Here is a 10,930-nt window from a genome sequence, read left to right as displayed (position 1 = left end):
GGCCTACCAATTTTTCCTTTTTCAAGTTGAAAATTTGCAATGGCTTTTTTGTGGTGGGAAAGTTGTAATCATTGTAGATACAATTCTATTAGGCGCCATAGATAAAGCCATATGAATTGTTTAGTAAAGTTGGAACTAAAGACCATAATCTACTAATAAACTGCGTAATTTAAGAACATTTTGTCCCCTAATCATAACATAACATAACCTCTCACCTTTTTTGTATCCAAGTTCGTAATCGATGAAATTACAATATTTTAAATCAATAAAATTAAGCAATCAAAGGCAATGAACTTGAGCACGTGTAATAGGAAATGGCCATCCAAATATATGTAGTTTCATTCTTCGCTGAACAACAACAGTTGTTACTATAATTATCTTTTGGTAAATAAAATGATGTCGATTTCAATTCATTTGACCCTACCAATAAACCCTTTCACTCAACAAAGTTGCTTTTGCCATTGTAAATGTAATGAATCAAAGCATTAGGCTCAAGTTAAACGAACCTTGCACAAAGGTTTTCTAATTTCAAACCATTCACCTTTCCATTTTTTTTTTTTTTTTTTTTTTACTTGTAATCAAACTCACAATTGAACTTCACCTATCTAATCGCCACTACTTTCTTTCTACTCAAACAAACTTTGCCCGTGAACAATTGAATTAATTGTGCCCTTCAGTTAAAGAAAGAATAACTCGGGATTAAGTTAGGTCAAAAGTTCGATTCCTTCCACTGTAAAAAAAAAAAAGTTGTACAACCTTTGAATCCGTATATGGTACAAGACTAGCTAACTATATAGTCTATTGCTTTTCAAAGTTACGGGCCGTCTACCGTTATTCTATATACACACAGGCTACACAATTTTTTAAAACTAATTTCTTACACGTGTAATCTTTCACACGTGTGTCAGAACTCTGTTAATTGACAATCTGGTGACGGCGGCATCGACGGCGGAGACCGCAACTTTTGAAAATAATCCCTCACGCTTACTCCCCCAGCCGTGGCTTTCTCCGTTAAGTCCCCATCCTCGCGAGACGGAATAAACGGCGGCCGTGTAACCTCCGTTAGTATGTCCCACCTCACCCCGCGAAAGAACTCGTGCTCCTTGATCTCGCTCGCGCCTCTGGCGTACCCCAACCGCTTGGTGGGGTCCTTGTGCAACAGCCGTTCGATCAAGTCCGTTAGCGCAGTCCGTTTCCCAATAAACTCGGGCGTTTTCGTCAAGACGTTTCGAAACGTCTCCTTCCGGCTCTTGGCCTTGAATGGCGTCGTTCCGTAGAGCGCCTCGTAAGTGAGAATCCCGAGGGCCCACCAGTCCACAGCGAACTCGTGACCCTCCCCTCGCACCACCTCTGGGGACACGTACTCCTCCGTCCCGACAAACGAGTTCGCTCGCTCGCCGTCAGAGAAACTCGGCTTCCGGCGACTCACCGGGCTGACTCTGGCGGACTTGGTCTTCTTCAGCCCCTTGCTGTGATTGTCGTTTATAATCGTGAGCCAACGTGTCAGGTGCCTCCGGTGTTTACGACGAATGTCGGGGACGTCGTCCTCCAAAACGACGTCGGGTTTTACCGTTCTGTGCTTGAGGCTTCGGGAAAGGTCGAAGTCCGTGAGGGTCACGTGACCGGACTGTTGGATGAGCACGTTCTCTGGCTTCAAATCCCGATAGGCGATCCCCATGGAATGGAGGTGCTCGAGCGCGCAGACGATCTCGGCCAAATAAAACCGGATCACTGCGGGGGAGAAAACGCGGTCGTTTTGGTGGTAGCGGAGGACGTTGAGGTCGCCGCCCGGGCAGTAAGGGACGGCCCAGCCCATGAACTCGTCGGATTCGAACGATCCCAAGAGGGAAGGCAGAAATGGGTGCGGGTTCGGGTGGGACAGTCGGGTCAGGACCTGGATTTCCCAGCGGGCACGGCGCTCGGCGTCGAGCTTTGAGCGGAGGGAGGACTTGTCGACAACTTTGAGAGCGAACGGGCAGCGGGCAGACGGGTCGGACGACGGGTCGTGGACCAAGAAGACGGTGCCCATGGCTCCCTTCCCTAAGACCTTGAGGGCTTTGAGGTTTTCGAGGTTGAGCTCCGGCGAGGTGTTGGATGGTGATGGTGCCTCGTCCATGGCTGGTGAGAGAGAGAGAGAGAGAGAGAGGGAGAGGGTGGGGGGAGAGAGAGGAAAGAGAGAGATGGTTTTGAGCGTTGGTTTTTGGCTTATATAGCGGATGGTGTGTGCTCTGTTGTCTGCTTCATTTGTTTTTTTTTTTTTTTTTGCGCGTATTTTTGGGTAGTGATTGATTGATGTGGCTGTGTGTTTGTTTAAATATTTTTTTTCTTTTATGGATGCGTTTTGTCTAATCCAAAAATTAAAATAAGTGTGATTAGTAGGTTTACGCGTAGAAGGAATTTCGACATATATTACTTAGTAAATGATTCTATGTTTTTGTTTTTGTAACCCGTGTGTGTGACAAATTTAACCTTAAAAATAGAATCATTAGCTCAAATTAATCACTGTATTATTAAAGATAAAATTCGAAAAAAAGAAGAAGAAGATAGTCCTTGGAGTTGTATAGGAAGATGCCTATATTAAAAGTTAAGTAAGAACAAAATAAGTAAAGGATCCAACTCAAAAACTGTATAGAATCAAACCTTTTTCTTTTCTGAAAAGCATTCATATAATGCACTCACATTTTCTCTGTTCATCCATTACTTTATATAACTACAAGTTTCTTATTAAAATAACAAGTTACAATTATTTCACACCAACTTTTTATGACTTGCATAATAATGTAGTAGATATCGTATGTACCTTATTAGTCATCATGTATAATAATATCATGATTGTGTGTGCATATTTAACATGACTCATTTCGTGACCCATCACGAATTACATATTCCTATTTTGCCTAACGTAACGCTTTCTCATCGTGTTATGTATGTTGTAATCACGCAAATTGTGCTTGAATTCAATTATTTTTTTTCTTTCTAAAAAGTACTTTTCGTGTTACGTTGAGTACCAAATATAATCCAATTTCGGATATATATGAATGAATACAAAGAATTGGTGTTGGTGCTTGCACCATTACAATAATAAAATGATACACCAAATAATAATATGGAGGTCGTAAGTGTAATGAGTTGGTTAAAGTGGATGAAAGCTTTTTTTTTTCTTCAAGAAAGCAAAGAGAAAGGAGAAGGGCATAAGAAACTTCTTACCAATGTTCAAAGACAGAAGAGGGGGATTGGTCAGGACACTTCCTGTCCGAGGTGCTCCTCTCATGTGGAATCCCTTGATCATCTGTTTATTGATTGCACTACTACTCAATTAATTGGGAAGGATTTTTGGGAGGATGTTGAGGCTCCTAATTTCCCAATGGTTGACTTTGATTCTTGGCTTCTTAAAAACTTAAAATCCCACAGAACCTTTCATAGTATTCCTTGGTCGTTGGTCTTCACAGTTTATATTTGGTTTGTTTGGAAATGGCGTTGTAAGGTGGTCTTTGAACAGAATTTTTCGACTCCGCCTAACTCTCGTCAAATAATTTTGAATTATGCTATGGACTGGTTTACTGTTTGTAATCATACTCCTGATTCTGTTGTGATGCGTCTGATTCAGTTACATTGGATTGCTCCCAGGCATGGGATCTGTAAAATCAATACTGATGGTAGCAGGAAAACTGAAACGGGTTGTATTGGTGCTGGTGGTATCTTGAGAGACTCCACTGGCAAGTGGTTAAATGGTTTTTCTGTGAATCTTGGGGTTGGGACAATCCTAGAGGCTGAACTGTGGGGTGTTTTTTGGGGCCTCAAGTTGGCTTGGAATATGGGTTTCAGAGTTGTGGAAGTTGAATGTGATGCTAGCTCTGTGGTGGCCCTCCTTCAGAATGCTCCTATGTATGATCATCCTCTTTTTAGTCTTCTAAACTGCTGTCATCTGAAGCTTCATGATGACTGGACTTGCTCTCTTACCCATATCTACCGTGAGCAAAATCGTGCTGCTGATCTTCTGGCTACCAAAAGCTATGATCTCCCTCTTGGACCTCATATTTTTGACTCGGAGCCTGCCTTTCTTAGTACTGTCCTTGCTGCTGATACTAGCAATGTGGCTAGTCCTCGTTTAATTCCCTTATAGTTGCTGTTTCTTTTTTTGGGCGTTAGCCCTCCTTTGCACCAAAAAAAAAAAAAAAGGAGAAGGGCACACGTGTAAGACATAAACAAAAGATGGATAGAAGCGAAACAAAATGACAAAATAAAATAGTTTGTACGTACGGTTCTCACATGGGAGTTCCCATGATCTGAGGCAAAATCTCAACGTGCACTCTACATGGTTTATTGTTGTTGGAATGTCGTCTGTCTCCTATTCATTTTTATTAATTTCAATATTTATCCTTTATTAATTCTCTGCTTGAATTAAATTAAATTATTTCCATTGTTAATTAAAGTGAACATGCGGTGTGGTGCACTAACAATTAATGATTTGCTTAAAGCAAGTTGATCAAATTTATGGAAATGTCGTATGTGGAGTTAAGGTTGGCCCCTAGGATTAAGGACAGCCCTTCAAGAAGTTTGGCTATATTAGTCACAAGTCAAGCTACCACTTGTCCTTTATTTTGTTGATATTTGTCTCTTGGGGGTCTTCATGTTCTCTACTAATGTACCATGGTATGGGGATACAGAGACAATGAATATGACATGGTAACAGAGGCAATGTGTATGTGTTTATGTGTTTTTTTTTTATTCCTTTATAACTATTATTGTTTTACAGCTACATTCTTTTTAATGAAAAACCAAGATTGAAGTCTTATATGTGTATTTGATATATATAAAAAAGAGTCTTATATGCGTAAGAAAAATAAATGTGTGGTCGTTGAGCTTCACAAGTGGACAGATCTGGCTCTATGACATAACAACAACACGTTGAGTAATTTGACTAACCCTGAAATCAATTGACAATGAAAAAATAGCCAAATTACTCAACGTCACATCTACACAACATGTTATATAGTTTTTGTATTATCTAACCATTATTAATCATTGGAAATGGTGGTTTTGGTTGCTTATATCTGTTGTCGGTGGATCAAACCCTTGATAACAAGATCTCCCAAAAACTATTAAAATTAAAGAAATGTTAACTGCTTCAATTTAATTCATTATTTAGTTTCTAGTGAAATATCTATTATTTAGCGTTGAGATGATTTGGACACCAAGTGCAAGTGATATTTATCTATCTTACTTCAAATTAAAACATAATATTCACCAAATTGGTTTCATAGTACTGTCAATTTTAGTGGCAATGTTGAGTTAGCTAAGCCCTCTTCAACAATTTTTTTCTCCTGGTTTGTCTCTAATCATCATCTAAAAATAGCACCAAATGTGAGCGCCACTCTCCTCTCTTTCTGCCCTTCCCCAACCCATAGCCCAGCCCTTCCTCCTTCATAACCATCCACCTAAGACCCATGAGCCCCAACCCTACCCATCCCTACCAGCATTGCGCCCCTCTCATCTCTGGGTTTTTCTGGCGTCGATGGTCACCTTAGGAGAGGAGGTCTCCTCCTGATCTCATTCCCCTCTTCTCTCCCATTGACCTTATTCCTCTCACTTTCTCCTCTACTCTTTTCTTTCTGACTTTCCCCTGCCCTCTGTGGGTGTGATTTTATTTTATTTTTCGTTCCTGAGTCCGATTCTCCTTGGTGAGAAGGTCGCTCTTTCCCACCCCGGTGGATTTTGTTTGTGTCCCCTTGTATCCACCAAACTCTCCCTATAATCACATAAGTCTCATCCTCTACACCCCTCCTTCTTCTAGTCCATCCTAATCTTGGATCTGCCTTCTCCCTTAGGGGGCAGTAGCTGCACCTAAACATGATTTTTCATGCATTTATTGGAAGATGAGTAGAGCATGTGCTTGGGTGCTTGCACCAGCCTGTGCTCGGGTGCTTGCACCGCCTCCTTTTAGTCCAGTGGTTCCTTTGGTGTGGGTACTTTTGGCCTCGACCATGCAAAGGAATATTTCATATAGAAATATCTATATGTTCTGTGTGGAGGTTGACTATCCTCTTATGTGGCCATGGTGGTGCGTTCTCGGTCCTCTTGGCTGTGGTGGTGGCAATGTGTGCTCGATTTTTAATTTTTGCGTTATTTTTGTATAGGGACGCTTTAGCATCCATTTTTTCGTTTAGTTTTAATTTTTTGTTATAGGGTTCTAATCCTTTAGCTAGCCCGAGTCTTGGTTCTAGTGGATTCTCCCCTTTTATGCATTTGCTTATCTTGTTGGTTTGTTTTGTCCCAATTGTGTATTCTTATGGGTTTTTAATGCACTGATTTCGACCAAAGAAAAAGAAGCCATCTTCAACTATCCACATCACATTCCAAAATAAACAAAGGGATGACCTACTTCCATTACCTTGAAAGATATATGTCTTCGAAAGCAAGTTGATTATTCTCACCTAAGGTATAATGAGTTGTTGTCATATGCCACATATAACTAGTTACGAGCAAGGTTATCTTCATTAGGGGAAAGGAGATGGTAATCTTATGCATATTGTAAAACTTAATTGGTTCGTATATGCTGCTTGTAAACTTGTGGGCTCAACTGGCACCCCAATTAGGGTTCGTAATTAGGCCGGGCCTCACAGGCTTTTTTGAATTTTGAGACATGGGCCAGGCCAAGGTTTCAAATCCTAACCCTAAGCCTTACCCAAATCAAGAGCGGACCGAGCCGAGTAGGCCCAAAAAACGAGTCACACCGGGTTTTGGCCCATCAGGCCTCGGGCTGCCCACTTCAACCTATGGGCTTAGGGTTAAAGGATGATCCCAAGCACTAGGTGGTCTATTGACTTATCGAGTTGTGTGATGTTATGTACATAAGAGAAAAACAATTACACAATAAGTGAACCATTATAATTATAAAGGAAAAAGAAAAAGAAAAAGAAATACCAAAATAAATAAATAATAATAATAAGCTTTTGCCTACCGGTTTTGGCGGATCCTATGCATATAATTGAGAAACATGTTCAATTCCCATACTTTGCAATTTAAGGGAAAAATGAGTCCACCATTGTAACAAATGCAATAACATCATTTTCAAGTGGCGGGCACATCTTGGCAAATTTTGCTCGACCATCTATGATGTAGATGTTTTTAAAAGAAATCTTACTGTGTTCGCCGGAAAGAATGATTCCTGTTATATCATTGTGAAAACAAAATTAGAATATTAATAAGAAATATACGGTTATATTATTTTCTTGGCAATAAATAATATTTCTTGTTTTGTTTTACTTTAAGTAGCCCTAACTCATTAGTTAGCGAAAGATAAGCACAATCCACAAATTGGTTCTGATTAAGAAACTCACGTCTGACGGCCCATACTTGCCGACTCTATAAATATCAGGGTACACATATTTCCACTAATTTGTACTATGTTGTGACCAAATACCCTTAGGTATAATGAGTTGTTCTCTTGTGACACATGTAACCAGTTAAAACCCATGTTATCTTCTTTAGGGGAAAGTAGATGGTAATCTGTTGCATATTGGAAACCCATAGGTTCATGTATGATGTATGTAAACTTGTGGGCTCAACTGGCACCCCAACTAGGGTTCATCATTGGGCAGGGCCTAAATTTTTGGGTTCTGGTCAGTCCTCATATGCTTTTATGAAATTTCTAGCCCGGGCGGGCCTAGACAAGCCTAGCCGCTGTGGGCTGAAGGTTTCAAATTCTAAGCCTAAGCCTTATCTAAATCAAGAGTGAGCAAGAAGAACGGTTGGATCGGGCTTTGGTCAATAAGCAACCCACTTCGATACATGTGCTTAGGGCCAAATGATGATACCTACACTACTACAATTATGTTAAACTACGACACCCAAAAAACGACCCTTTATATAAAAACTGTCGTGGTATTTTAAAAGACGACCAATTTTATAACACATCCCTGGTAAAGTACCTAATACACCAATATGTTAAGTTGATTTTTAAAATTACGACCATACCTTATCAGGACCGTCGTGTTTTCAGGAGGCGCTAACAACAGTTCACTTTAAGTTCGCGAGCGCGGAGCTTTTCAGAAAACACTCGCTCTCTCAGACACTATGCTATCTCAAATTCTCTCACGAAACTTTCACAAAACCCTCGCTCTCTCAACTCTCTCTCACATCGATGAAGCACATCTCCCTCTCACCATCCACCGAGTTTGCAGAGATCCCCATCTCCATCGCGTCATTCAGTCCACCGAGCTCACCGCGTTCAGTCCACCGAACTCGCCTCGTTCGCCAAAATTTATTCTCTCCCTCTGAAAACGAACCAAGCTCAAGCACTAATTTGAAGGGAAAAACCCCAAGTAATCTCTCTCTCTCCCTCTCTCTCTCTCTCTCTCTCTCTCTCTGTTTTCTTCTTCTCCTTTTTTGATTTTTTTAATTTTAATGAGGGTTTTAATGTCAGATCTGGTTATGATTGGCTCGCGAACACTTTGCAATGGGTATGTTTTATTATGTTTGGTTTATTATCGAAGAAACTGTGTATGTTTTATTTTGTTTGATTTAGGTTCTTCCATTAAAGATGCTGGTGAGTTGATTTAGGAATTAGGGCTTTGGGTATAAAAAGCTGGTAAGAAATCCACACCATCGACTATTTTAGGGATTTGATATAGAATGTTAATTTTGGTCTGATTTAATGTAATTTGATGGAATTTGGACTTTAACTTGCTGAATTCTACTTGGGTTTGTTTTGGTTTTTGCTGATGTTGGTTGAATTGTCTTGGAGCTTTTAGCTATTACTCTATTTTTGGTCTAAAGGAGTGTTTTGTGATTCATTCTGATGGATGAAGCCAGCTTTGAATCTGAATTTTGAGATTGTACTGAATTTAGTCATTAGCACTGGTCGATTCTAATAATTTTGTAGGTCAACAGTTCAAAATTGATTCTCTCTTAAAATTGGCCCTTTTTTTTGTCTGAAAAAAAAAATAAAAATTGGCCAATTAAGCAAGGATTTTAGAAGCAGATTTTAATATGTTTTCTTGGTTTGGTTGTGATATAATGTAGGATGGATTCCTCTTTTTTCTTTTCCACTGTGGTCAATATAAACTTGCACGAAGTTTGACTTATGAGAGGCAATCTTCATCAGTGATTTCTTATAAGATAATATTCATCAGTGATTTCTTAAAACAGTGTTCACCAGTCATTCTTTTCCTAATTTGATTTCCGGTTTTATATGATGTCATGGGATGATAAACAAATGGGAGACTATAAGGAATGCGAGTGCTTCTATTTTAATATATCATATACCAGATACATTTGGTACTAGCTGTCACTTTCAGATTTATTATTTTCTCATTATTTTAACTAAAATTTCAAGACATAATAGGCATACTAATTATATGAAAATATCATTTTTCTATGATAAAACTTTATTTTTATGGAGAAATTCATGGATTTATCAAGAACAGATCATAATCTATGATGCCTTTTAACATATTTTTATCTAGTTATCCGCTGCTTTTTACCTTTTTTCTAGCTAGAAGAGTGTATATTCATGTTATACATGGACAAGGGTTAACTTGGAAATTATTTGAATCCACTATTCAAGTAAAACATTCTAAAAATGTGTTTTATCAATTTAGCAGTCTCATAGTAATTTGGTGACAAGAGTTTGTGTAAAGTGAGCCTACACAAGGAAAGACACTTGCATTTTGTTGGTTATCTAAGTTAGTATTTGATGGTATTTTTTATGCAATGACATTAACCAAGTATACTTTTGCTGCTATACATATCTAAATGGTAGGCACTACGGTTTCAAATTTTGGGGATTGTTTTGGGATGGAAGGGTTAGAAAATGCAGGCCTGGATACTAGGTCTGTGGTAACTTATGAACTCTTCAACTTTAAGTCCACCAGGGAGAAAAATCCCCTCCTGCAACTTGTTCATTGTTGTGAGGAGGGTTGGGATTATGCCCCAGTTACTGTTTCTTTGTTAAAATAGAAGTTTAAGTAACTTTAAGTAATATTTTCTGTTGTTTTCAGTAGAAATAAGATGAATTTCACATATTCTATATGATTAAAATAGAAGTTTAGGGCAGGTTTGGCTATCTTGGTAAGGATTATACTCGGGGTCTATTTGAACTGTCAGTTGGTGCTGTAGTAACACTCATCAATGGTAATAGACTATGAATATATGAAAAGCATTTTTTAGCAGTATAGGGAAAATAAATCTATATATTTTCAGAAAAAGGTAATTCCAAGAAGTGCTGTATTATTAAAGTGTAGACCATAGTAGCTTTAGTTAAAATTTTGTTTTTGTTTTTCTGATTTGGTACAGGTTGCTGCTACAAGGAAGCTTACTCAGTGGTCAAGAAAGGTACTAGCATACAACTTTCTTTGCCTTGCTCCACTTGAGTTGTCAGTCTGTAACAAAGCTTCAAGCATGGCATTTCAAGTATTTTGACCTATTGTTGCTGATATTGCTAGAGTGGAGGGGGGAATACAACAACTTGGAAAATGTGCAAGGAAGGCGGAGCTAACTCATACATCCAAGAACAAATTGATGAAGTTTGTATCAAATTAGTAGAATTTGTGAGCAACATGTAGCTCCTTTATTTCTAATTATAGGTAGGAAGTATGTATGTAATAGAATAAAGATTGGTTGACTATGTAATGACTATTGAATCTTCAAGTTTTATGAAAGAAATAATTTTTGAATCATTATAATCGGTTTCCTAGTTGAAATTGTTGTATGGAATCATAGAAAACAAAAAACTACAATGTAAAAGCTTGGAAACTTATTAGACGACATATTTAAAGAAAATAAACGGTGGTTTTACCGTCGTCTGTACATAAAAACGACGACAATTTTAAACAAAATAATGTCTTCTTTATATACAATCAACGACGGTATTTAAAAAAATACCGTCGTTTTTACCATATATAACGACGGTTTTCCAAAAAGCGTCGTC

General features: G+C 38.7%; 2 protein-coding genes across 2 annotated transcripts; one reads left to right on the top strand and one right to left on the bottom strand.

Annotated features, from left to right (window-relative positions):
- Positions 1–704: 704 nt before the first annotated feature.
- Positions 705–2,194, bottom strand: LOC110756808 (serine/threonine-protein kinase UCNL). Its single transcript, XM_021958268.2, has one exon. The coding sequence runs from the start codon at positions 2,114–2,116 to the stop codon at positions 905–907; it is 1,212 nt and encodes a 403-aa protein (XP_021813960.1). The 5' UTR covers positions 2,117–2,194; the 3' UTR covers positions 705–904.
- A 5,837-nt stretch (positions 2,195–8,031) lies between these two features.
- Positions 8,032–10,679, top strand: LOC148294145 (uncharacterized). The gene is made up of 4 exons (XM_088255564.1): positions 8,032–8,324; positions 8,426–8,462; positions 10,297–10,335; positions 10,446–10,679. Exons 1-4 carry the CDS (start codon positions 8,144–8,146, stop codon positions 10,540–10,542), a joined length of 354 nt encoding a protein of 117 aa, XP_088111690.1. The 5' UTR covers positions 8,032–8,143; the 3' UTR covers positions 10,543–10,679.
- Positions 10,680–10,930: the final 251 nt, after the last annotated feature.

The sequence above is a fragment of the Prunus avium genome, chromosome 6 (assembly GCF_965620075.1).
Source record: "Prunus avium chromosome 6, drPruAviu1.hap1.1, whole genome shotgun sequence".
NCBI lineage: Eukaryota > Viridiplantae > Streptophyta > Magnoliopsida > Rosales > Rosaceae > Prunus > Prunus avium.
This window is presented reverse-complemented; position numbering and strand designations above follow the sequence as displayed.

Excerpts from the sequence above, each read along its gene's own strand:
- LOC110756808 (XM_021958268.2), bottom strand. The coding sequence starts at position 2,116 with ATGGACGAGGCACCATCACCATCCAACACCTCGCCGGAGCTCAACCTC.
- LOC148294145 (XM_088255564.1), top strand. The coding sequence starts at position 8,144 with ATGAAGCACATCTCCCTCTCACCATCCACCGAGTTTGCAGAGATCCCC. Across the intron at positions 8,325-8,425 it reads TTTGAAGGGAAAAACCCCAA|ATCTGGTTATGATTGGCTCG; the intron begins GTAATCTCTCTC and ends TTTTAATGTCAG. Across the intron at positions 8,463-10,296 it reads TCGCGAACACTTTGCAATGG|GTTGCTGCTACAAGGAAGCT; the intron begins GTATGTTTTATT and ends GATTTGGTACAG.